The sequence below is a fragment of the Sarcophilus harrisii genome, chromosome 6 (assembly GCF_902635505.1).
Source record: "Sarcophilus harrisii chromosome 6, mSarHar1.11, whole genome shotgun sequence".
Classification (NCBI taxonomy): Eukaryota; Metazoa; Chordata; class Mammalia; order Dasyuromorphia; family Dasyuridae; genus Sarcophilus; species Sarcophilus harrisii.
The window spans coordinates 47367721-47395239 of NC_045431.1; the positions used below are offsets into that span (position 1 = coordinate 47367721).

At 31.6% G+C, this 27519-nt stretch overlaps 1 protein-coding gene across 2 annotated transcripts in view; it reads right to left on the reverse strand.

The window, feature by feature from the left end:
- TECRL (trans-2,3-enoyl-CoA reductase like) overlaps positions 1 to 27519 on the reverse strand; it is a 150540-nt gene that overhangs the window by 94214 nt on the left and 28807 nt on the right. For both annotated transcript variants that reach the window (XM_031941412.1, XM_031941411.1), the window contains exon 2: positions 7659 to 7710. In XM_031941412.1, coding sequence (XP_031797272.1) covers positions 7659 to 7710 — 52 coding nt within the window. The remainder of the gene's footprint in view (positions 1 to 7658; positions 7711 to 27519) is intronic.

Consider the following 27519-nt stretch of genomic DNA (forward strand, 5'->3'; position numbering starts at 1 on the left):
TAGATGGTGTGTGGATAACCAGTAAAAATATTCTGGCTCTGAAATATCCCTGTCATTTCCATCATGACCAGTTAATCCTACAGCATGTTTGATTGAAGAGACACATTCCAAGAAATTTCTTAGGGTTTCATCATACCATTCATAATAAAGACAAAAGTCAATTTTCCAAATTTGGAAATAATAAAATAATTTCTCCAATATTTCAAGCTGCAGAAGTCTTCAAATTCTTTACAAAATTTTGTCTTAGAGGAAAAGTAGGTAGAATAATATAGATAAAGCATGAGACTGGTAATTAGATAATATTTGAGGTCAAATCCTACTTCTGACATTTAATAACTGGACCCCCCTGAGCATGCAATTTAACCTTGTTCAGTTTAAGTTTTGCCTTTGTAAAATGGAAATAACAATAATAGCACCTAGCTCATAAGGTTGTAAATTTGATCAACTTGATCATTGTGTGGTCTTTGTCAAATTGAGCCACATCATATGCTATGACATTTACTGGATTCAGGAAAAGAAATTGGACCTGGGCCACTTTGTCGCAGTTAGCACATATTTTTCATGGACAGTAACCTTTATTTTGTTGTCAAACATATATGGTGGTAAATTCTCTCAGAAACAGCATTATATAACATATGGAGTTAGTCTCAGAGTCCAGAAGACCTGATTTCAAATCCTATTTCAGTATATACTGAGTATGTAACCCAGTCACTTAACTCTAAGTAATCATTATTTGGTATGATATTGGAGTTGTAGTGGACTTCAGATCCTTAACATTAATTTTCTAAGAATCATTTCTAGAAATAACAGATTTCATTTAATGAGGTTGAGAACACCTTTCATTTCTACATTATTTTTGCCTTTCACCAGAGTCCTGGCCTTTGACCTACATTCACTTAATGCCTTCATAGTTTCATAATAGTGAAAGCTTTCAGGATCATAAGATTTATATATACATACACACGTCATACTGAGACTTTATTCCACCTGATAAAAATGTAATTAAAATCCCAAACCCAATACCTCAAATGTCCAGAAATCAAAAGTATAAAATTAATGTGGAATTAAAGAAGATTTAAGGCAATTCTGAATCTTACAAAAAAATGAAAGTATTAGACCTAGAGTAAATAATATCAGCTCTTGGTTTTGAGAATCTCCTGAGACTCTGGGAAAATATCAATCAATTTAATAATTGTGATACCTGGTTTTATTTCATTCATTTCTTATTTCCGTCTTTACCTGTCAATTTAGAAAATGTTGCTTCTTTCTTCATTGAAATCTCTTGAAGGAGAAAGGATGCAAAAGGGGTATGGAAATGAATAGATGCCAGTAATGTCAGAATGCTGTACAAAGATCCCTGAACAGGACTCTCCAGGACTCTCCAGCATCCAGACAGAGGAGAGAGACTAATGACAAATGGATGAAGACAAGCAAAATTGTCTGTCTTGGGAACAGAATATACAGAAGATTGGATTTTACATCCCTTAAATAAGGGAAAAAAAGAAGAAAAATGGATTACGAACTTTCAATTATCTGATTTATCCAATTTAAATTTTGTTTTCTCTTGGCCCCCAGCAACTATTATAAAAAGTCCATTGTGTGTGTGTGTGTGTGTGTGTGTGTGCACTGCACTCCATGTTGCATTTCTCCCAGTCATTTTTTTTGTTTCACTCTTAAAAGTACCTAAGTGAGAGAAAGGTGTTGGCAAAACAACAAAAAAGTGTGTTATGTATAGGAACTTAAAAAAAAATTTCATGTGGAACAGAAGGGAGAAAAATTAAAATTAACTCAAAGAATCATAAAAAAGAGAAGAAATTAAATGAAAATTAGTAGACAAGACATCAAACAAGAGAGGAAACGAATGTGTGCATATAAACATATACTTATATATGTGAATGTCTATGTATGCATGCATTATATAAATATATAATATATGTATATATATGTACATCTGTATATTATATAAATAGGAATATATAACATATGTATATGTCTGTATATATACAGACACCTTTTCATTTATATGATTATGAATTGATAATGTTGTAAGTATAGTCATAGCTTCTTTAATAATATTAGCTTTAGAGAACCATACAACAAAACTTGAAAGGTACCTCACAGACCAATAAAAGTCCCTCATTTTCAATTGTAAAATTTGGACAAAGAGAGGTTAAATGACTTCTCTCAGGCTCATAAACTGTGAGCTTGCTAGAGAGGACCTTAAAAGTAATGGATTACAAGACCAATATTTTAAAAATATGGAAATCAAGATCTATCAAAGTTAATTTACCCAAGTCATAGAAGTAATAAGCACCAGAAGGTAAAATTTGAGCCCCAGAATGAATGGTTTAGATGTAGCATGGATTAATCAAAGAGAACTGGCTTGAAGACAGCAACTAGTGGGTTTAAGTATCACCTCAGATATTTGATCTTTACAAGTCTCTTAATATCTCTGTGCCATAGGTAACTCTCTAAAACATGAAATGAAAAGAGATATTGAATGGGAGTATCCTCAGATCCATCAAAAAATTGTCAAATGAAAGAAAGTTTAGATCTAGAGAAAAAGAGAAATAAAAATAATCCATGGTAAACACAATACAATATAGCAGAAGATAAAAGATTATATCCAAAAATTATGCTTGCTTTAATATGAGCTCCATAATACAATACATAGAGTCTTTGAATAATAATACCTAGCCCACAATGATTACTGCAGAATCTTCTAATCAATTACTCTAATATCCTAGAATATCTATGTTTTCAAAATGTAATTTCAAAGCTTTTTTTTTCTTTTAAACTTTTCATATCTTATCATACAATGTATGTCTGTCATTAATGCCTGTCTCTCAGTATATTGATGTAGTCAAAGTGCTAAAACTGAGGTCAGAAAATCTAGTTTCAAACTTTATCATAATAACTTCCTAGAAAGCCATATGAATACGGGTAAATTACATTATCTCTCTGAGACTTTGGTCTCTAAAAAGGAGATGTAATACTTGTATCCACTATCTAATGAAGCTATTGTGAGGAAGTACCTTGAACATTTTAAAAGCCAAGATAAATTTGAATATTCTTCATAATTTTATTCAGTTTCATCCTTTTCCTTCCATCTCCTGCAGAAAACCAAGTAAAAAGGTTTTTTTTTTTTTGCCTTTTTTAAAATAAAGTGAAAATCATTTTGCTATTTTGAGCATGATGATTTAAGGACAAAAACCATTGTATATGTGTGCATGTGAATGTATGTGGGTGTGTGGTGTGATGTGTGTGTGTTTTAACAAATGATCTGGGATAAAATTGGAAGGTGTAAAAATTAAAAAGTATATTTGTCATGTTGTAATCATATCCTATCGTATGGAGAAAGATAGAAATCTAAATATGGATATGTATTTTCCTATATACTTTTAAACACACATATATAATACATATAGGTACATGTGTCAGCTGACATATGTTTCAAGAGCTACTATATCAAATATAAAATACGATATCCTTTGGTTTGTAATGCATTGTGTGCATGTAACAAGTAAATATATATATATATATATATATATATATATATATAATATTGTGAAAGGAAAAATATATGATGGTATATATATTAGGTAGAATGGAGAGAGACAGAGACATAAAGAGAGACACACGGAGAAAGAGAGACAAAGAGAGATTATGAAAGAAATATGTAATATATCTACAAATATGTGTGTGTTGTGTGTATATAAGGGTGTGGGTATGGGTATGTGTATAAACATATATGTGCAGAGAAATTTATTGTGTGTGGATTTATACATTTATAATGTGTGTATATATACACATATATATTTATCTATAAATATATGTGTATATACATAAATATATATACTTTCATTAGTAGTATATCCTAAACATTGCAATAACTAAAACAATTAAAATTTTTCTACCTATTTGCTTACAATTTTTATTAATGCTATTGGAATTGCTTTCTTTCTTAAATTTTAGACTTTAGTATCATGACAATCTTTCTTCCCTTTCTCTTTAAACTTTAATTTTCAAACAGGTACTATGCTTTCTATACAACATTTGGCACTGAATAAATTTCCACAGTGGATAATCTTTCATCTAGTAAGTTTACAGGTATTATATTAGAAAAAAAATGAAGTTTTGTTTTTCCCATTTACTAGGACAAAACTTTAAACTCTGCATCATAACCCCATATGGGGTTGAATGTGGGAGTTGGAAAAAATTTGGCATCAGTAAAAGATATGTAAATATTCCATCAATATTTAATTCTACTTATATACTTCTTCTCTTACTCCCTCCCCTTCTCTTTTTCTATTTCTTTATATGTAAAGATGTTCTTCATCAGCCTTAATCTATCAATTATCAAAAAATATTTATTAAGCAACTACTATATTCCAGGAACATTGCTAAGTGCTGGGGATACCAAAAGGTAAAAGACAGTGCTTGTCCGGAAGGAGAATATGATGTAATGAAGAAGACAACATGCAAGCAAATATATACCAAGTAATCAATATACAAAATAAATTGGAAATCATTAACAGTCAAATCTTATCACAGCAAGTTTCCCTAACTCTTCCTTCTCTTTTCCATTGTCTCCTTTATTGTATAAGCTTTTTCTTGTCTCTTTTATTTATCAGTGCCATTTTTAACAGAAACCCAAACTGGTGGAGTAGAATTGACTGCCAGTATTTTCTTTCTTTCTCCACTCCCCCACCCACCCATAGATCTTGAATTCTCTTTGTGCTCACTGCCATTACATTCAACTCTAGCTGGCTAAAGAACCCTCTGTATTATTGATTCCATCACAACTGATTCGCCACCATTAGATACTTCCATATTTTTGAATGTTTCTTTTCTCCTTATTTCCCTTTTATAAAAGACATATTTACAAAAAAAAAAAAAAAAAAAAAGGAGGGAGGGGTTGAAAGAGTAGCAATGTGATAATCTACAAAGTAAGGGATTAGAAACATGCAAAGGATTAATATATTTCCCTCTCTCTGGTGTATTGCATTTTTAAGAATGGAAGCTGAAAGACAGAATTATTTTATTTTTAAGATACTTAATGAAAGGTATGTGTAATAAAGGTATGTGTAATAAAGAGACATTTTCTTCAGCCTTTCAGCAAAGCATGTCATGTAGATTTTGAGTTCTTCTGAAAGTCTCAGCAAAATTTTTCCTTAATTACACGCATGCACACACACACACACGCACTATTTATATATTGTATTGTAGAAATATATAAACATATATTCATACAAATATTTACATGTGCATACATATTTAAATGTTATATATATATATATATATATATAGCAAATGCAATAATTAACCATATTAAATTAAATGGTTATGATGCTTTTTTAAAATGTGCTAAATGTTGAGTTTGGGTAGCCAAGTGGCACAGTAGGTAGAGTATCTGGCTTAGAGTCAAAAAAACTAATCTTTAGTTCCTATCTGGTCTCAGACACTCACTAGCTAGAAAACCATGGGCAAGTCACTTAACCTTAAGTAAAGCCTCAGTTTTCTCATCTATAAAATATTTCTGACAAAATGTTTCTTTTAGCAAAGTTTCTGGCATATAGTAGTTGTTTGATACACATTTATTGATAATAGATTAAGGCAAAAGTAAGAAAATCAAATTAAAGGTGAAGAAATAGAAATAGAGAGGGGAAAGGAGGAAATGGAGATGACAAATTATTCCAGTATTTTTCCTACGAAAATTCCATCATGAAGTGTCAGACATAAATGAAAAATTATTGAAGAATCTCAAAATGTTGAGGATAAGTAGCATTATACAATGATAAATTTGTATTTGGAATAAACCTTAGAGTAGTAAGTAAATGACAGAACCAATTTTATTAACTCAAATTTTCTTATAAATCAAAGGACCTTTCTATTATATTGAAGTATTTAGTTAATATTATCATTTAATTAATATTATTGCTAATATTAATTTATCTTATTTAATGTAGATCGTTTTCAAATTCCTTAAAGTTTAATGTCATTTTCAAAAATATATTTCCAACTATCAGTCTCATACAACAAAAATGGAATACTAAAAAAAAAAGACATATCTTTGCATTGTACTTGAATCACTAAATAGAATAATTTTTATATAACTATATATAAAATAATAACTAATTTTTAAAATAATAAAAAAATTAAGTTAAGTGTATTCTAATACAGTCAAGTGAACCTTAAAATATATCTATTTTTAAGCTGAGATTGAACCTATCAATGAACCATACATTGGAGATAATACAGTCCCTGAACACTTCCAGCAATTTTTCTCTGAGTTTAAAGATTTTTGTGTTTAGAGATGTTGCTCATTGGCTACTGAGCAGGGAGTTTTGATGATACAGTGGAAATGTACAAAAGAATTGATTTTATCTTTGTCTCTCTCCTTCTTCTACTCAGCTCTGTGGCAAATAATTTTCTTTTGATGAGCTTCTTATGAGGGGGTAATGAATGAATGGTAGCTTTTCTAACACCCAAGAGTGACTACAACTGACTAGCAACATGAACAAAGGACTCAAAGTTAAGCTTGACCCTGGGATTGTGATATCTTTTCCATTTTATGTTTTTTTTTCCTCAGTCACAAAACATCCATTCCAAGATCAATGAATCTTGATGTGGAGTGACCTGAGCATCTAAAAGGTCCAGAAGTCCTGGGAAATATTTTTGAAGCTCACAGGGACTAGAGGAAATATCTTCTTTAGAGAAGACAGCTATCAACCAGAGGATGAGGCCAAATACTGGCTTGAGTGAACAGAAGACAAGGATTATGAGGAACCAAGTCCTAGGACACAGAAACCATTTTAATTGTTAGATCTTTGTCAGATATATATATATATACTAAAATGAAATGGAATTGATACTACTCAGCTGTTCTGCAAGCTGCTTCATATTCTGAAGAACTTTAAATATTAATCTCACAGGAAAGTGTAGTTTATATATAAAATATTATATATAGTTATGTTTTGCTTTTGTATATTTGTATGTTTACTGTTTATTTTAACTAGAATTTCTTTTCTCTATAATAAATAAACATCCATCATTTATTTGATTTGTATTGCATGTTAAGAACTATTTATTCTCCTTTCCCTCTCCTTTTTCTCAGCCAAAATTTTAGGTAAATCATACTGATACTGATTGATTCCAATCTGGGTGGAAATGTAGGGAAAGCCTAACCTTTCTCATCAGGCCAGGTTTCTACAGTATCGAACCTGATTCCTAGTACATGCTTAATCCCTAGATTAAGGATTTTTAAGGATACCTTAAAAATTGAGAATAAGTGCATTGAACCAAGTCCTAGGACACAGAAATCATTTTAATTGTTAGATATTTGTCAGATCTATATATATATACATATATATACACATATATATATATATATATAATTGAATAAGATGTCAAAGAACATATTTCTATATAAATTGCAAATTTTTAAAGCTAAATTAATGTCCAGAATATCTATTTATTATAAGAGTAGGGATTATCCAGCAAAGTGCATCATATACAAATATTCATTCCTTTAAATTTCTCAAACTATCATGGAGACAAATAGATATAATAATTTTAAAATTTGAAATTTGCAATCAAGTATAGATTAGAACTAAAAGAGATCCAAATGACTAAACATAAAAATAGCAAACACTCACATGCTTTGTGAATTTTTTGTTTAACATCCCGGAGTGTAGATGTTGGAGACACCTGAAAGTTTAAAAAAAGAGGAAGAAAATGAATTTTTACTAAATGTTTTTGATATTTGCTTAGTTTGGACAAAACTGACTAATATTTTTGTTTACTGAAAATTTGTGATAATGTCAGTGTTTCATACAGACTACTTTTGTCTGGAGGGTATGGCTTTTGGAAAAGACATGAATAAAGAAACACTTTTCTCTAAATCAAGATCATTTTTCATTTCTTTCAGTTTCATGAGTACTTAAGTCAGAAGTCAGATTACTTGCCATATTCCTATCCCTACATGCATTTCTGTATATATTTTCTTTCTGTAAAGTTCCCATTTTGGCTTGTTTTTAGAATGTGTAAGACAGATTAGAATTAGGTCCAGTGTTATAAATCAGAAATGTTTGTGTGGAAAGATAGAAGTAGTGTGTATGGATGAATGGTATCTCTATGCCCTTAAACTGTTTTGTTACTAGGTTCAACTCATCCACATAATTATAATCTATTTCTATTGTATATGATGTTCAAGAAGATTGTTAAGTGGACATGTCTCAAGGGAAAGATTATTATTAATACAATATTTTCTTTTGGTTTCTTGGAAACAGGATAATTCAATTGACCATTAGTCAAATTAATTTCCACAGCTACTCCTGAACTTTAGATTATGCCTTTTCTTTTGAATTAAAGATCTTTTTTTCATACAAAATTAATAAGAAAATAAATAAAGAATATATTAGAATAGAATACATGTATTTGAGTTGTAACCTACCTAAAATACTTTAAAATAGACTTTATGATAATTTTTTTGAATTCTATTTCTATTGAATAAATAAGATCAAGAGAAATATGTTTCATTTAGCGGCTTTTACCTTGTTTCTTTGGGATACATGTGTTAGTTGATGAATGGCAATGAACTGGGTATGAAGAGATGAATTAGGTAAAAAAACAATATGAACTCCCATTATGATATATTTAGAGAAAAATCACATTGAATTGATATTTCATAAGTCTATGACCAATCAAAATGCTTTATTATTTTTTCCTCTGAAAATAAACGGGTAAGAATAAGAAAATTTTCATAAACATAAAATATGTTTGCATTAAGTAATATATTTGTAAATATCAAATCATATCTTAATAGTTTGAATATAACAAATATGAAACTATGGTTGCAGATTATGACATTTATTTCAAACTTTTTCTTAAAAAATATGAATTATAAAAGATCCCATTTTTTATTATTTCTAGATTATTTTTTACCATGAAATGAGATTGAAATAATATCAAATCTTAATAAAGAGAGAGAAATGAGATGCCAAACTCATATTAAATTTTCAAAGAGAAAGGAAAAACTATGAATGAAAAAGAATGGTGCTCATTCATATACACAGGTCTAATACTTTAAGATTAACCAGTCAATAAAACTGTTCCATTTGAATGATTTCCCTAAAAAAATTTCCTTTCTAGGTCACCAATAATTATAAATCAGGAATTTTCATGGAGCCAAGATGGTGGAGTGAAATCAGGAAGCTGCTTGAGCTCTCTCAATTTCCCTCAAAATCCACATGAAACCAAGGCTCTGAAAAAAAAAAAATGATGAAATTAAACCATTCTCCAATTCAAGAAAGATGGAAAAAACTTCAAGTAAGGTCATTCTCGTTGTTAAAGGCTAAACCCAGCTCAGACAGAATATTGGAGATCTTGTGTAATGTTCTCTGATTCGGTTTTCTTCTGGTCTCTTGAAGCAGCCTTCTTTTCAGTTCAGTAATCACCACAAGAACTGCCAGGGGTTAAAGTCCAAATCCTTTATTATCTCTTTTCCTGATGCTGGGCAGCTTTCTGGAGAGCCTTTCAGGCTAGCCTTGGTCTTAGTGGTGGAAGTTCAGGAATCTAGGCCAGCCTCCAGGCAGATCAAAGATCAAATTGAATTTCTCCCCTTGGTTCTGAGAGCTTAAGCTCCTGCCACCAGTCCTTTGTCTTCTCTGCTTCCGAATCTCTCCGAATGAATCCTGGCTAAGGTTTCTACCTTATATGCTCTACACTGAGTATAAACCAATCATTATATCACTAGGAAACCATTATTAATTGTAAGATTAAATCAATCATATTGAACCATGCTAAACTAGATAACAAGCACCTTGTAAGAATCCTTTGTTTCAAGTTCAGAGTTCTGGTCCATAACAATCTAGTGAGAGGGTCTTAATCACAGTAGCTCAACAACTGAGATCTCCTGTTCTGGTTCAGTAGCATGACAAACCAGTAGGGTAGTCCCCAGTCCAAGGTCAGAAGGCAAATTCTGGAAAATCAGGCTGTTTACTGGAAAGAGCAGATAAAGCTACCCCCTGAAAATACATGGAGCCACTTTGCTCAAAGTCAAGACTCAGAGCTTCACAGGAACCTAGGACAATGCATCCCTTACCTCAGGAGCAAAGTTTGACTGTAAAAGTAAAATAAAGGGAAAACACCAATTGCTCTCAATCCCAAACAGGTTCCTTGGAAGTTTTCATAAAAGACTTTTAAACGCAAATAAGAGTGGTAGAAGAAAAATGAAAAAAAGAAATGAGGTAAACAAGAGAGTGTCAAGAATTTGGGAAAGTCGTTTACGTCATTGAAGATCCATCACCTCCCACTAAAAATTGAGACTCAATCTGCCTGGGTAATTAAATCTTGGTTGTAACCTCTGGTCCTTTGCCTTCCAGAATAGAGTATTCCAGGCCCTTTGATCCTTTATTACAGAAGTTGCCAGATTCTGACTGTTTCTTCTTGATATTTGAACTATTTTTGTCTGGCAGTTTGCAGTATTTTTTTCTTTGAAATTGTAGTTCTGGAGTTTTGCAACAATGTTCCATGGATGTTTTCCTTGTGGGATCTCTTACTAAAAGTGATTGATGGATTCTTTCAATTAGTATTTCCCTAATGTTTCTAGAATATTAGAGTAGTTTTCCTTGATTATCTCTTAAAGAATGTTATCCACAGTATTTTGGGGCATTCATAGCCTTCAGGTACACTAATAATTTTTAAATTGTTTCTTCTGTATCTATTTTCCATGTTGGCTGTTTTTTCCGGTCAGATATTTTACATTTTCTTCCATTCTTTTTCTTTTTTTAGTTTGACTGGTCTTGATTTCTCATAGAGCCATTAGCTTTCATTTGCCCTCTTCCAGTTTTGAATGTGTAATTTTCTTCAATTAAATTTTGTATTTCTTTTTCCATTTATTTAATGCTACTTTTTTAAGGTGTTGTTTTCTTCAGTGAAATTTTTTTTAATTTTCCCAATTGTATTTTTTAAAGAACCCCAAGGAACAATGTCACCTTTCAGGGGAGGTAATGGATCTGAAATTAAGTAAAAGACTTTCTGTCATTTATATTGAAAAAGCTACTAAACAAAAACTCTAATCTTTAAACACAAGATTCAATGGAAGCATAGAAAGGTAAATGGGAGAAATATATATTATGTATATATTATATATATATATATATATAATATATACATATATATATAATTAAAAGGTTAAACTGTTTATATCCATAGATGAGAAAATGATATCTCTACATCTTATAACTGTATCTGTTATTGGGGCAGTTAGTGGGGGCATCACATGGATGGAGGGTATAGTTATGAATGAATTTTGATGTAATATCAAAGAAAAATAAATCAATGGGTTTATCTGTGTATTAGAAGGGCAAGGTGAATTGTAATGAGACAAAGTAGATCACATGAAAAAGCACAAAAGACTTAAAATAGAGGGAAAGTAGCTTGATCTAATCAGTTTGGGCTCAAAAAGAGGATAAGTTAATCTTTCAGTTTGGTATAAAAATGTATCTATGGAATGTTATATAAAAATGATGAACAAGCTGATTTCAGAAAACCTGACAGAATCAGACAGCTGTAGTCACAAAATAAAAAAGAAAGAAACTAGGGAGATTAATAGGATTCTAGAAAACCTAGATGTGATATTTAACTCTGGAGAAAAATTTTCTTGGCAGTACACGGCACCTACACAAAAATTGACTATCTATGAGGGCATGAAAACCTTATAATCAAATGCAGAAAGGCAGGAATAGTAATAATTGTTTTTCAGACTAAAAGAAAATAAAAATTATATTCAATAAAGGGCCAGGGAAAGATATCAAAAAACAATTAAAAATTAAATTTATTCTATAGAATGAGTGGGTCAAACAACAAATCACAGAAACATTTATGATTTCATACAAGAGAATGACAATAATGAGACAACATACTAAAACCTATGGGACATTGCCAAGTCAGTTCTTTTTATTTTCTTTTAATACACATTTAGTTATGAATCACATTGGAAAAGAAAAATCAGAGCAAAATGGAAAAACCATGAGAGAGATTTAAAAATAAAAACATAAAAAAAAGTGAATGTAGCATGTATGAATTGACATTCATTCTCCTTAGTTCTTTTTCAGGACGCAAATGGCATTTTCTGTCCCTAGACTATTGGGATTGGCTTGAATCACTGAACCATTGAGAAGAATCAATTCTTTCATATTGGTTTATCACACATTCTTGTTATTATTATGTACAATGTATTGTTGGTTCTGCTTGTTTCACTCAACATAAATGTAAATCTTTTTAGGGTTTTCTGAAAACAGCTTGTTCATCATTTTTATATAACATTCCACAACTGATGGGCATCTACTCATTTTCCAATTCTATGCTACCATAAAAAGAGTTGCTACAAACATTTTTGCATATGGAGGTTTTCTTTCCTCTTTTATGATTTCCTTAGATTCAGATCCAATAGAGACAAAGGTATGCACAGGTTTATAGCCCTTTGGGCATAGAATCATTTCACAACTCTACTGCAAAGCAGTTTTTAGGGGAAATTTTATATTTCTAAATACTTACATGAATAAAATAGAGAAATAGAAGATCAATGAATTAGACATGCAATTAAAAAAGCGATTAAAAAAGTTAAATATCAAGTTAGAAACTCTGAAACTCAAAGGAGAGATTAATAAAACTGAAACCGAGAAAACTATTGAAGTAATTAATTAAACCAAGAGTTGGTTTTAGGAAAAATGGACAAAATCTTGTTCTGATATTTTTCTTCCCACATGATTCATAAAGCAATGTGTATTAAAAAATAAATAGGAAAAAATATAACAATTACTAATTTCTTAGTCCTTGCGAACAGTCTTCTCAAGGCAAGAACAATCATCTCAAGGCAAACCCTAGATATTTTCTGTCTAAATCAGAAAATTCCCCACACCTGCAACTTAAAACTTTAAATGCTATCAAAATATAAAGATTGACAGTTCTTCAATTATATTTGCAATACACATGTACACACACACACACACGCACACACACATACATACAGACCTTATGCCATCACAGGAATTATTGATTAATTAAAACAATGAACGTTAAACTAAGAAATAAAGAATGCCTTATTAATTTTATGTCATCTTTATATTACTGCTATTTTCTGTCATTCACCATTTACCTCTTAATTCAGTTTTTAGCCATTTTTGAACTGTTGGAGAAGAACGTTATATGTTGTTTTAAAAATAAAGTTGGATGAGCAAAATCCATTTTTACATCATTTTAATAGTATTTCTGAATAGTCTTCTTCACTTCTCCCTTTTAGACTCCATACAAAAAAAAAAGCAAAAAAACAAGGTGTTTCATAAAACTAGAAAAATAGAATAATGCAAGAAAACAAAGATTCCAATTTATTTGTCATCTAATTTCAAATGCATATTTTGTGTATGTTTATCATTATGGTTGTGTACAACTCAGTGGTCACATTTGGGTTTTTCTTGGCTAAGACCTTTTTCTTGGCTAAGACCTGGAGAGATTTTTCCATTTCTTTCTTCAGATCACTTTATAGATGAAAAACTCAGGCAAAAAGGTTTAACTTAACTTGCTCAGGCAGAGTCATATAGTGAATAAGTGTCTAAAACCAGATTTGAACTTCGGAAGATGAATCTTCTTGCCTTCAGCTTAGCATTCTATCTAGTGTGACATCTACCTGCTCATATGTGAGAAATATACCACACTCTTAATTTGAATAGCTAACCTCACATCAATAGATGATGTTTAAAATTATCAAAATAAGTAGGTCTTCAACTATTTAGAACGATAGACTCTCAAACCATTGGAGAGTTGGGGTAAAAATAGAGAGTAAAACTCTGTTATGATTCTTACAGGTACTACCTCAAGAAGCTTACATTTTAATAGGGTAGAGTAACACATAAATGAGAATTGGAGTGGCAGAGCTTGATTTGTAGCTGGTAGCTAGGAAGTGACATGGATGACTAGTTCCTGGAAAAAATTAGGCAAAAACTCTGAAAAAAAGAGAGCAGGCTGGTTCTAGTGCTTCAGTAGTACATGCTTCCAGAAGGTCTGTAAAGCTTGATTTGGACCTGATGGCAAGTCTAGATCAAATAACACCCATTTCATAAAACATTCTCAGATTTTTCCAGGAAGAAGTGATTACTTTCCCCCTTTTAATTCTATAACTTTGGACCAATACAATGCATGGTCTCTTTCACCCAGAGATTTGACTACAATATAAGTTTCCCTATCATTTCACTTCACCAAATCATAACCTCATTAAGAACAATGTCCACATCCAATATACCTTTGTATTCCTTATGTTCAGCACCTACTACTGGGACATTCACAGAAGCAGTTCAATAACTATTTGTTGACTTACAGATCACTGAGGAATCCTGGATCTTGGGTCATCCTTTTCCCCCATCAGCCACTTAAAATTTTGACATTTAAACATTCTCACTGCACTTCTTCCTGATGCTTGCTTCATGTCAATGCTTGTCACTTCATTGAAGCTGGAGTGTAGCATTCCTTTTAGCTCTGCCTGTCAGCTCTGGAGAGTGCTTGACATTCACAGATGTGGGACTAGAAGTATGCTGAAAGGTGCTACCTCCAAATGAGAGAAGGATCTGTTTGGATAGGAGTTTGCTCAACTGAGCAGAAGTTGCTATCATATAATAAACCAGAGTTAATTAGCAACTTAACAAAAAAATTAACTAAAAATACAAAGATTGTCCCTTAAATGTGATTTAATGGGGGCAGTAGTTTTAAGCATTCTAATCAATTTTTAATGTAATAGTATTCCAGTAATGCTTATTAAAAATAGCTTTGCCTTTGTAGTCTAAGCACCAGGATTCAAATCCTGTCTTTGCTAAATATTTATAATCCTCTAATCTATTTATAATAAGAGCTTCATAGAGGATTACAACTGTATTTTTGATTACTTTGAGAATGAGAAATCTCTTGAGTAAAATCTCTTTCTTTAGTACAGACTGACAATATCTCTGTACTTTTTAATCTAAGAAACTTTTTGTAAATATGGAATTGTTAGTCAAAAAGCATTTAATAAGTGCTTATTATATTCCAGGCATTGTGCTAAACTCTGGGAATGCAATAAAGGCAAAAAGATAGGCAGAAATGAAGGAAGGCAGTCAGGAAGAAAGAAAGAAAAAAAAAAGAAAGAAAGAAGCACATAAAGTCCCTGTATTCAAGGAACTCTTTATTTTAATGGAGAGATAACATGGAAATAATAAGGCATATAGAAGATAGAGAGTAGATGACAGGGAGTTGCTGAGCAAAAGTGGGAATAGTATTGAAGATTCCTGTAGAGAGTTAAGATTTTACTTAAGTCTTGAAAGAAGTTGGGAGGACAGAAGATGGAGAAGAGTAGGGAAAATATTGTAGTCATGTATGAGCTGGATTCTATAATGACTATACTGATTCACTAAATATGCTAGTGCATCCCTTTTTCATCAAGGAACCAAACAATTCTGCTAGCCCCAATCAGGAGAACTTCTGAAGCCTAGGGTTGCTGGACATACTAGTGATCTTTTGGGAAGTAAACTTTAACTCATCTCAGAGATGCCTACCACTGTTGAAACTAGTTTTGATCCCCTCAGAGAAAGTGTAAACATCTTGCATTCTATCCAAAGAACAGCAAATGAATTCTTTTATGAGTTATCTAAAGAGCAGCAAACATCCTGCTTTCTGATTTATCATGTTTGCACATATTGGCTCCCTAGACTCTTGCTTTCTATCTTAGTTTCTAATTTGTGTTTCTCCCTTGACTCCCACTTAGCCATAAAAACTTCAAATAGGTATAAATAGATATTAGGTTCTGTGGTGAAAAGATTAAAAAGTCAGTAATGACCAAGTTCAGAAACCTGAGTGATTGGAAAAGTGTCGTACTTTGGCAAAAACAGAGAAGATAGAAAGAGGCAGAGGCTTACAGAAAAAGATACTTTGGTTTTGTTCATGTCTAGTTTGAAATCATTATGGATTATTTAGCAGAAAATAACAAACTACCCAGAATTATGCTAGAAAAGATATTGTTTAAGCCATTAGTGAAAAAAGTAGACATTTATACCTGAAGATAGCATATTGACTTAAGAAAATCCCAAATTAACATTGTCTGCATTTTATTTGTACTATTGTTAAATTTTCTCAGTTACCTTTTTCTGTCTCCAGACAAAATGGGGACTTTTAAATCTGTCTAGAGTGAAGAGTTTGATGCTTCTGAGGTCATTAGGTATAATTGCCTTAGATAAGAAAAAACAAAACATAGGACGGACCAGGGAGTGATAGAATCAAGTATTTAAAGAACTATTGGTGGGGCAGAGCCAAGATGACACAGAGAAGACAGATTTTATTTGAGCTATTTCTGGCATCCCCCAGATCAAGAACAGCTTGAGATTCTGAACTGATTTTGGAGTGACAGAACACACAAATATTTGGAATGCAAGAAATTTACCGCAGAAAATATTTTGGAGGAACATTAATAAAGATCTGTTTCAATCAGAGAGGGCATGGGGGAGGTGGCCAAGGGTAGATTTAGTGAAGGGACCCAGGGTGATGTTATATTTGGCATTAGGGGAATCTACTGGGAGATTCTTAGTCAAAATACAGCAGTGTTAGCTATTCTGTCCTGGTTCAGATGCCAGCAGATCAGCAGAATAGCTGTGAAACATTCAACACAACTACAAAAGGCAAATGGTGAGCTTCTGAAACTCAGAATAACTTGGGACTAGGACACGCCCACCCAGAATGGGAAGGAAGTCAGGAGCATTGGACACAGGACAGCATGAAATCACTGTCAACTATAAAAGCTTAGGACAAGTTCCCCTTTGCATTAAGAGCAGACCCTAACCTTTAAAATGAGCAAAAAAGCAAAAAGAACTCTGACCATAAATAGCTTTTATGGAGACAGAGAACAGATCTCAATCCCTGAGGACACTAAAGGCAAGTCATCTCCAGATGAAGTCCCAAAAGGTGATATGAGTTGGACTCTATCTTACAAGGCATTATTGGAAGAATTCAAAAAAAGCATAAAGGAGAGTTAGAAGACAACTGGGAAAAAGAAATGGGAACTTTGCAGGAGAGTTTGGAAAAGGAATTAAAGAAATTATCTGAATAAAACTTTAAAATTACAGAAATGAAAAAAATATATAATTCTCTACAAAATAGATTTACTGAAATGGAAAAAAGCACATTAATTTTTACAAAATAAATATATCAAAATGGAAAAAGAAACCAATTCATTAAAAAACAGAATTTATGAAATGAAAAAATAAAATGAATAAAATAGCTCATTTAACAGTTCAATTGACAAAATCCAAAAGGAGATTAAAAAGCTAAATGAAGAAAAATTACAATTGAACAAATGTCCATAAATGACTCATTGAGACATCAAGAATCAGTCCAACAATACAAAACAAAAATGAAATAATAGAAGAAAATATAAAATACCTCAGTGGAAGGAAAAAGAACTGACCTGGAAAATAGATTTAGGAGAGACAATCTAAAAATTATTGGATTTTATGAAAACCATGATAAAAAAAGAACTTATACAACATCTTCCAGGAAATCATCAAGGAAAACTGTCCTGATGTCCTAGAATGAGAGGAAAAATAAACATTGAAAGAATTCACCAATTACCTGCTGAAAAAGATCCCAAAATGAAAACTCCAAGGAATATTGAAGCTAAATTTCAGAATTATTAGACCAAGGAGAAAATATTATAACTAGCCAAAAAAAAAATTCAAATATCAAGGAGCCACAATCAGGATTTACATGTGAATTCTACCAAACATTTAAAGAATAATTAATTCCAATGTTATGCAAACTATTTGAAAAAAGAGGGAAAGGAGTCCTACAATTCCTTTTATGACACAGATATGGTGCTGATAGCATAACTAGGTAAGATCAAAACAAAGAAAGAAATTCAGTTCCAATTTTGCTAATGAATATTGAGGCAAAAATTGTAAATAAAATATTAGCAAATAGATTACACCATGTTATTGTAAAGATAATACTATATCTGCCATAAAAGTAATTTGGTAGGACTCATTCATTCCTTATTTTTCAAAATAGTTTGCATAGTACTGGAATTATTCACATGTACATCCATTTGGTCCTGGATCTTTTTTCTTAAAGATTAGATTAATTGCTTGTTCATTTTTTCCCCTAAAATGGGACTGTTTAAATAATTGTATCCTCTGTTAATCCAGGCAATGCATTTTATAAGTATTCATCAATTTCACTTAGATTATCAGATTTATTGGCATATAACTGGGCAAAATAACTCCTAATTATTGCTTTGTTTTTTTCTCTTCGTTGGTGGCATTTTTTTTTTCATTTTTGATAGTAACAATTTGATTTTTTTCTTTCCTTTTTCTAATCAAATTAACAAAATTTTATCTATTTGTTGATTTTTTCATAAAGCCAACTCTTAATTTTTTCCCTTAACATGATCTATATTATGTATTTTAAAACAATCAGCAAACATCATATGTAATAGGAATAAACTAGAGCCATTGCCATTTATATAAGGAGTTAAACAAGGTTGCTCACTATTACCATTACTATACATTATTGTATTAAAAAGCTAGCTTTAACTATAAGGGAAGCAAAAGAAATTAGAGGAATTGGAATAGGTAATGAGGAAACCAAATAATCCCTCTGTAGCTGATATATTGATACACTTATAGAATCTAGAGAATCAACTAAAAACCTACTAAAAACAATTAACAACTTTAGCAAAGTGTCAGGATACAAAATTAAATCCACACAAATCATCAGCATTCATATGTGTTACCAAGGAATTCTAGCAGCAAAAGATACAAAAAGAAATTCCATTCAAAAGTACTGTAGATAATAGAAAATATTTGTGAGTCTACCTGCCAAGATAAAGTCAGAAACTATATGAATCTAATTACAAAACATTTTTCACACAAATAATTCAGATCTACTCAACTGCAAAAAAAAAAAAAAATCAAATGCTCAAGGATAGGCCAAGCTAATATAATAAAAATGACAATACAATCTAAATTAATCAGTTTATTAATCAGTACCAAACAACCCAGAAATATTTTATAGAACTTATTTTATAGAAAAACAATAACAGAGCTCATCAGAAATAGACTAGTTGATTAATGGAATAGATTAAGTTCACAAAATACAATTATCAATGACTACAGTAATCTAGTATTTGATAAATTCAAAGACGCCAGCTTCTGTGATGAGAACTCATTATTTGACAAAATTTTTGGAAAACTTGGAAATTATCATGGCAGAAACTAGGCATTGATCCATATCTAATACCTCATACAAAGATAAAATTAAAATTGATTTGTGATTTAGACATAAAGAGTAATATTATAAGCAAATTGGAAGAACAAAGGATAGTCTACCTCTCAGATCTGTGAAGGAAAGAAATTGATTTCAAAAAAGAAATAGAGTACATTATGGAATGAAAAATGGATAATTTTGATTATATAAAGTTATAAATGTTTTGTACAAACAAAACCAATGCAGACAACATTAGAAGGGAAGCAATAAACTGGGCAAAATAGTTTTACATCCAAGAGTTCTCATAAAGGCCTCATTTCTAAAATATATAGAGAATTAACTTAAATATATAAGAATTCAAGTCATTCCCCAATTGAAAAATGGACAAAGGATATGAACAATTTTCAGATGAAGAAATTAAAACCATTTCTCACCATATGAAAAAATGTTCTAAATCATTATTGATCAGAGAAATGCATATTAAGACAACCCTGAATTACCACTACACACCTATCAAATTGGCTAAGATGACAGAAAAAGTTAATGATGAATGTTGGAAGAAATGTGGGAAAACTGGGACACTAATACATCATTGGTGTTGTGAACTGATCTAACCATTTTGGAAAGCAGTATACTATACCCAAAGAACTTTCTACCTTTGCATACACTTTGATCCAGTAGTGTCTTTACTGGGCCTGTTTCACAAAGAGATTGTAAAAAAAAAAGAGAGAGAGAGAGAGAGAGAGAGAGAGAGAGAGAGAGAGAGAGAGGATCTACATATGTAAAAATATTTGTAGCAGCCTTTTTTTTAAGAGGCAAGGAACTAGAAGTTGAGTGGATTCCCATCAGTTGGAGAATGGCTGAATAAGTTATGGTTTAAGAATGTTGTAAAATATTATTGTTCTATAAGAAATCAACAAGATGATTTCAGAGACTCTGGAGAGACTTAATTGAAGTAAAGCTAAATGAAGTGAATAGAACCAGAAGAGTGCACATAGCAACAATGAGATTATATAATGATTAATTCTGGTGTACATGGCTCTTTTCAACAGTGAGGTGATTCAGACCAGTTCCAACTCCAATGGTCTTTTGATGGAGAGAGCCATCAGCATCCAGAGAATGAATGGTGGAGCCTGTGTGGGTCAAAACATAGTATTTTCACTTTTTGTTCTTGTTTGCTTGCTTTTAGTTTTCGTTCTTTTTTTTTTCTTTTTGAACTGATTTTTCTTGTGCAGTATGATAATTGGAGAAATAGTTGTAGAAGGATTGCACGAGGTTTTGTAAAGGGAATGTTGAAGGTTATCTATGTATATGTTTTGAAATAAAAAAGATTTAATAAAAATAATTTCAAAAAGAACTTTTACAAAAAATAAATAAATAAATAAAAAGAACTACCAGGGAGAAGACATAATGCATTGCTTTACTTTGTTTCCAGTAGTTGGAAATTGTGAAAAGCCAAATTTAGGCTTAAACTAAGGAAAAATTCCCTAAAAGTATGTTTTACAAACATAAAATGGACTTTTAATTTTTTTTTGAAGATAATGGATTCCCTTAAACAAAAGCTATATAATTGCTTATTTGACTTGTTATAGAAAATATTCTTGTGTTATGGAATATTATCAGCAGGATGATTTTGAAGAGGCCTGGGGAGACCTTACATGAACTGATGCTAAGTGAAATGAGCAGACCCAGATCATTGTATACAGAAACAAGATTCTATGGTGATCAATTCTGATACACTTGGCTCTTTCTAACAATAAGATTATTCAAATCAGTTCCAATAATCTTGTAAAGAAAAGAGTCATCTACATCTGAAGAAAAGACTGTGGGAACTAAGTGTGGAGCACAACATAGCATCTTCACTCTTTCTGTTGTTTGCTTGCATTTTGTTTTCTTTCTCAGTTTTTTTTTTCTTGATCCAATTTTTCTTCTGCAGCAGGCTAACTTTATAAATATGGGTGTATTGGATTTGCCGTATATTTTAACATGTTTGACATGTATTGGATTGCCTACCATCTGGGGGAGGAAGAGGTTGGAAGGAGGGGAAAATTTGAAACATTGGTTTTACAGAGGTCAATATTGAGGGATTATCCATGTGTGTGTTTTGTAAATAAAAAGCTGTACTTAAAAAAAATCTTGTTCAGAGCTAGATGGTCAATAAGTGCTAAATTCTTGATTACTGAATTGAAGGATTTTTGTGTACTTTTGTAACCATGGAATTCTTCAAACCTTTGAAAGAAAGTTACTTTTCATCTTTCACTGTAAAAAAAAAATAATCTGCCTGCTTCTAAAATCTAACTTGCTGATTCTATCTCTGTTTCTCTTTTTTCTAGTAAATTATTGGAAACATATTATTTCTCACAGAAGATTTGGTCTGTAAGCTTATCAGCAATTTGACCACAAGTATATGGCCCCACACTTCAATATATGAGAAAATAGTTAGAACAGGCCATTTTTAGTTCAATTACAGGAACATAAAACAAATTCTTCTAAAAAAATTCCAACCAAACATACTCTGATGAGATAGTTTCAGTAAAGTAATGAGAGAATAACATAGAGGTTGAGTTAAAAAGAGAATTCAGCTGTAGAGGATCCTACCAATAAAAGTAACTGATTTGGTAATTAAAGTTAGCAATTTTTGTATAGGAGCAACTTTTAGTCAAGTGATTAGAGCTTGTTAGTTCTAGGATTCTCCTAAACACAGAGTTTACTTGGTCAGAACAGCTCTGAAGCACCACCCAGCATGTTGAGCTTTATTTTCCAGCACTTCTTTAATTCTGAGAATCCAATAATCTTTGTCTAGAGGTTGAGATCAGTGGAGTGAAATCAGTCTTGATATATCCATTTCAGATACCCAGAAAATATCATCAGTCTAAACAAAACAATTAGAAATCATAACTCCCTGTCACTTGAATTACTAGTATGCTAATCATCCTGATGAATGAAATCTTTGATGAACATTTTATGTAGGTTCTCAAGAGAATCACATGTGATGTATATGTTAGGGTTATCAGGAGATTTGGAATCCAAGTCATATTTCTATGATCAGGTAAATTCCAAGACAGTAACATCCATGCCAATTATATTCTTATCTGTATAGTATATACCAACAGCATTCTTTAGCAACTCCAGAGCTATTTTATTCTAAATAATACTAGAAGCAAAGTCACTGTCATCCTTTACTTAACTAGTCACATTTCTATTTAAAGTCATTATTCAGACTGTGGTAAACTTCATTACCAATGTCCTTAAACTCTTTGAAGTTTGCTACTACAATATGAAGTTTTAAAAAATCCTACATTGCTAGTTTCTTAGCAGCCTGAGAGCCACTACGATCACTCTGAAAGTGCAAACTGGCAAGATGACTTCACTGTTACCTGTAAGGTTAGCAGTGTGGCAATACTTGGAGATACTTTTCACAGCAGTTCTTGACTTACATAAAACTGAAGACATTTCCAATAAGACATTCACACCAAATTCATAATCTGTCAATCTTCTGATCCACAAAGCTCTCTTTCTAATTAGGCTTGGGGCAATAATTTCATTGATGTGTCCAGTAACTTTTGGGATATCTTTCCCCATCAAAGGATCTTATTGCCCAGAAGCTCCAAGGTTTTACTGACACCAATTGAAATACAACTGGAAATAGCACCAGAAGAGTTCTTATGAAAGGGCAAAAATGAACCTAAATGGTATAGTTTCTAGGAGAGACAAAGATCTTTGCCTGGATCGTGAAAACAATCACATTAGAATTTTTGGTAGGGGTTATCTGCATTGGGCTCAGAAAACAGAGATTCAAGAGGCTTCCTACACTGAGAGATGGTAGAATTTTATTCTTCCATTCTTAAAAGTTCAACTTTTGATGAAGAGAAAGCTATGATAAATTAACCTCATTTGTATAATTAAATTCAAATTTTTATAACTCTAGGGCAAGCACTGGTATTTACTGTACTACCTAACTTCCTGTCCATTGTTATTATTGTGGTTGAATTGTTTTAGTTCTGTCCTATTCTTCATGACCTTATTTTTTTTTCCCCTTGGGAGAGATATTGTAGTGATTTGCCATTTCCTTCTCTTTGTCATTTTTTACAGATGAGGAACCAAGACAAACAATTAATTGACTTGCCCAGGGTTGCACAACTAGTGAGTGTCTGAGGCCACATTTGAAATCAGGAAGAAATCACCTGTTATCTATCTTTCCATCTATCTACCTATCTATCATCTATTTATACAAATATGTTAGGATTTTTACAAGGTGTTAAATCAGTGGAGATTATACATTATACATACAATAGAGACAATAATTATCTAATTTAGCAAGGTTCAGTATGATCTGATCCTACAAGGAGATGTTATGGACCAGAACTTGAAACAAGGTACTAAGTGGAATTGAGGAGACAGTGGTTAAATCTAGTTTAGAAACGATTTAATCCTACAACAAATAATGGTTTACTAGTGATATAATGATTGGTGTATACTCAGTGTGGTGTAATGGGCTAAGGCTTGAGTTGATGCACTGAGGTCCCAAGCACGTGAGGCTAAATATTAATTGGACTATACTCTATTAATATATATGCTTGGAGAAAGAATGGTCCCTCCACCCACTCTCTGTGTAAGTCCTGATGTGTTGTATAGGAAATGACGATTTTGGTGGGTGGAGGCAGAGGGGCAGGAAGAGAAATGGAGAGAGACGGCTGGGTGGGTTCTGTTCTGGTGGCTGCTGGTCTCGTGGATTCTGGCCTGGCTAGTTTCTTGACTCAGCTGCACACATTGCTATTGACGATTCTCTTCTACCTCCAATCTTTTTTCATCTCTACTGAGAATAAAGATTGAATATTTTCCCCTAACCTGAATTCCTGACTGGCTGATTTTAAAATATACGGTCATCACATTTGGCATTTATTCTCAATAAAGAATTTTGACTTTAACCCCTGGCTGCATTGGGGGAATTACTGAACTGAAACTAAGGCTGCCCCCAGAACCCCCCCCCCCAAGAAACCTGCTCCCAGACAATATTATATTTTAGAGAAGAACATTGCACAAATACATACATAAATTAACACCCTTACATATACATAAATACATGTATTTATATATGTTTGTATGTGTATATATATATATATATATATATATAAAATGTGTATATATAAAATGTGTATATATAAAATGTATATATATAAACATATACACAAATCAAATTACAGGTATGTGTATGTGTGAATATATATACAATTTCAGTAATTATGTGAGATCAGTGAATCATAAGTTTGTTTCATTTCTAATATAGTTGCTTTTTTTATTTTAGAGAACTAATTAAGAATTTTTCTAGTTTCTAAATTTTCTAATACCATAATTTATAATTTGAAAGAGTAGATAGCAAATAATTTTGTGTATTACCTATATTCATCCCTAAACATCTATTCATGTTAATCATTAAATTGTTTTTTTTTTAACTGAACATTTGCATTCCTAAAATTTAAATGGATGGGTATTCCTTTTCCAAATGCAAATCATACTCTTTTCCCATGTATTAAAAAAACAGTATTCATTGAGCTCTGTGGTTGGAAATTTCACTGGTTGCTGGATGGATTTCTGGTGATAAGACTTTGCCTTTAGCTAGATTGGTGATAAGACTTTGCACCCAGCTGAGTGTTGACAGATGCATAGCCTGTAATTGAGCCTACACTTAAAACTTTACTAGCTTGGTAGACCTCCCAGAATCTGTACCACATCTGTTATGACCTTTGTGACCCCATAGTCATCTTGATGCTATGAAAAAGCACCAGAGTTTGAGTGGCTGTTACATTAATCTTACAAGGGAACAAATATCATGCAATCCAAAAGAACTATTTTTTTCCTATTGATACATATTTGAAGTTATCTACAATTTATTGTAAACATGCATAATTGAATATTCTATATTGGTAAATATGTTGTTTGTTTGATGAGTATGATATATGAGATGAGTATGTATATTATTTATATGCATGTAGTTGCATGTATACATGTATCAAAAACATTTATTTAATCATATTTAATTAACTGGTGGTCTTGATACATACTGTGTCTTAATTTCAAATTCAACACACTACAGAGATATATTCATGAAATAGCCTCCACTTAAAAGAAATATTTTGTTGTTGTTTATTGTTTCTTTTACTGGGCAATGTGACCCAAGAAGCCTGGGGAAAATTATGTAATCTGTAGAAAATGTCATATCATTTTCATAATGATTGATGAATCACAAAGTTTAAATTTGTAAGAGAAAAAAATGTTTGTACAGAAATATATTTGTAGCTCTCTGATGTCATCAAAGAATAGCATACAGACAATGAGAAGATTCCAACTCAAACATTTTCTCTCAATCTATGTAATTCTGGTTCATATTTTCTTGGTCAAGTTCTATCTAATATGTTGAATGTCTTCTAGAGTTTCTTTTTTTTTTAAGTTTCTTTGAGGAGCCAAACAACACTGGGGCTGACCTTTTAAATCTTTCTTTTACTGTATCTCATTTGAGCTAATTTTTTACCACACATTTCATTGATAATGTTCTTTACCCCTTGGGTTGTGATAGAAGGCCATATATTCTGGAAATTATTTTTATCATACTAGAAAAAACTGTGCCTGATTTTTGAGATCTAGTCTGTAAAATAAGTGGATTTGACTTAAATGGCTTTTGAATTCCTTTCCAGTTCTATGACTAGTTTTCAGTGAAAAGCATAAAACGGCTCATAACCAGTGGGTTTTCCCTTAGATGATGTGTTTTTATATCTTTGCATTGCATAAAATTAGGGAAAAAATGACCTTTAGCTCTTTACTTTAGCTTTCTACACCATCTCCATTTTTATGATAGCTTTTTATTTTACAAAATACATTCAAAGATAATTTTCGGCATTCAGCCTTGCAAAACTCTTTGATCTAAATTTGTCCTTCCTTGCTCTCTTCTCCCATCCCCTAGACAGCAAGTAATCCAATATAGATTAAGCATGCACAGTTCTTCTAAACATATTCATTCTGCAGAAGAAAAATCAGATGAAAAAAGGAAAACAATGAAAAAGAAAAAAAGCAAACAAGCAAACAAACAAACAACAATAAAAATAGTGAAAATACTATGTTGTGATCCACATTCAGTCCCAGTAATCCTCTCTGGATGCAAATAACTTTTTTTCATCACAAGTATATTAGAATTGGTCTGAATTACCCCACTGTTGAAAAGAGCCAAGTCTATAACAATTGATCATCATATAATATGATTGTAGCTGTGTAGAATGTTCTCTTGGTTGTACTCATATCACTTAGCATCAGTTTATGTAAGCCTCTCCAGGATTCTATGAAATCATCCTGCTGATTATTGCTTATAGAAAAATAATATTCCATTACATTCATATGCCATAACTTATTCAGCCATTCCCCAAATGATGGGCATCTACTCATATTTTCATTTCCTTATAACTACAAAAAAGGCTGCTACAAACATTTTTGCACATGTGGGTCCTTTTTACTTTTATGCTACCTTCTTTTTCAGTGATGGTAGCATAACCATTTCAAAATATCAGCAACTATAGTTATTTCACATGTGAAATCTCCATTTCAGAACCAATAGATTTACAGCAATAGAAACATCAAATTTGTAATATATATTCCAACTAGCCATAGCAACAGAAAATAAAAGGAATTTTTAAATAAAATGATTCTTAAAAGAGAAAATAGAACATGATCAAGTAACTTGCATATCATGCTTAACATATGAAGTCTTAACAAATACCAGAGAAAGAGAGATTTAGAAATATAAAATAACTAATTTATATGGAATTGAAAAGCTTTTACACAAATGGAAATATTCATGCAACTATAATAATAAAGTTAAATTGAGGAAACAATTCTTTCTTGCTATCAAATATCTCTGATAATTTTCTGATATCTAAGGTCTATGGGAACCTAATAAAATCATAAGATTAGCCATTCTTCCATAAGAAAATAAGCCAAAAATATGAACAAATGGGTTTAAAAAATTGAATTGTATTCTATAGCAACCATCTGAAGGAATGCAGCATATTCTTAATAAAAGATGTGTAAATCCAAAGAACTCTCTAATTTCACCTCCTAAACAACAAATACATAACAATAACAGAATATGAAAGTCATCCAAGTAAAAGGATATGCTGAAGGACAGATACACTGACATATTGTTACAGCTCTGAAATGATTCAAACATTATGAATTCTAAATAATTTGGAA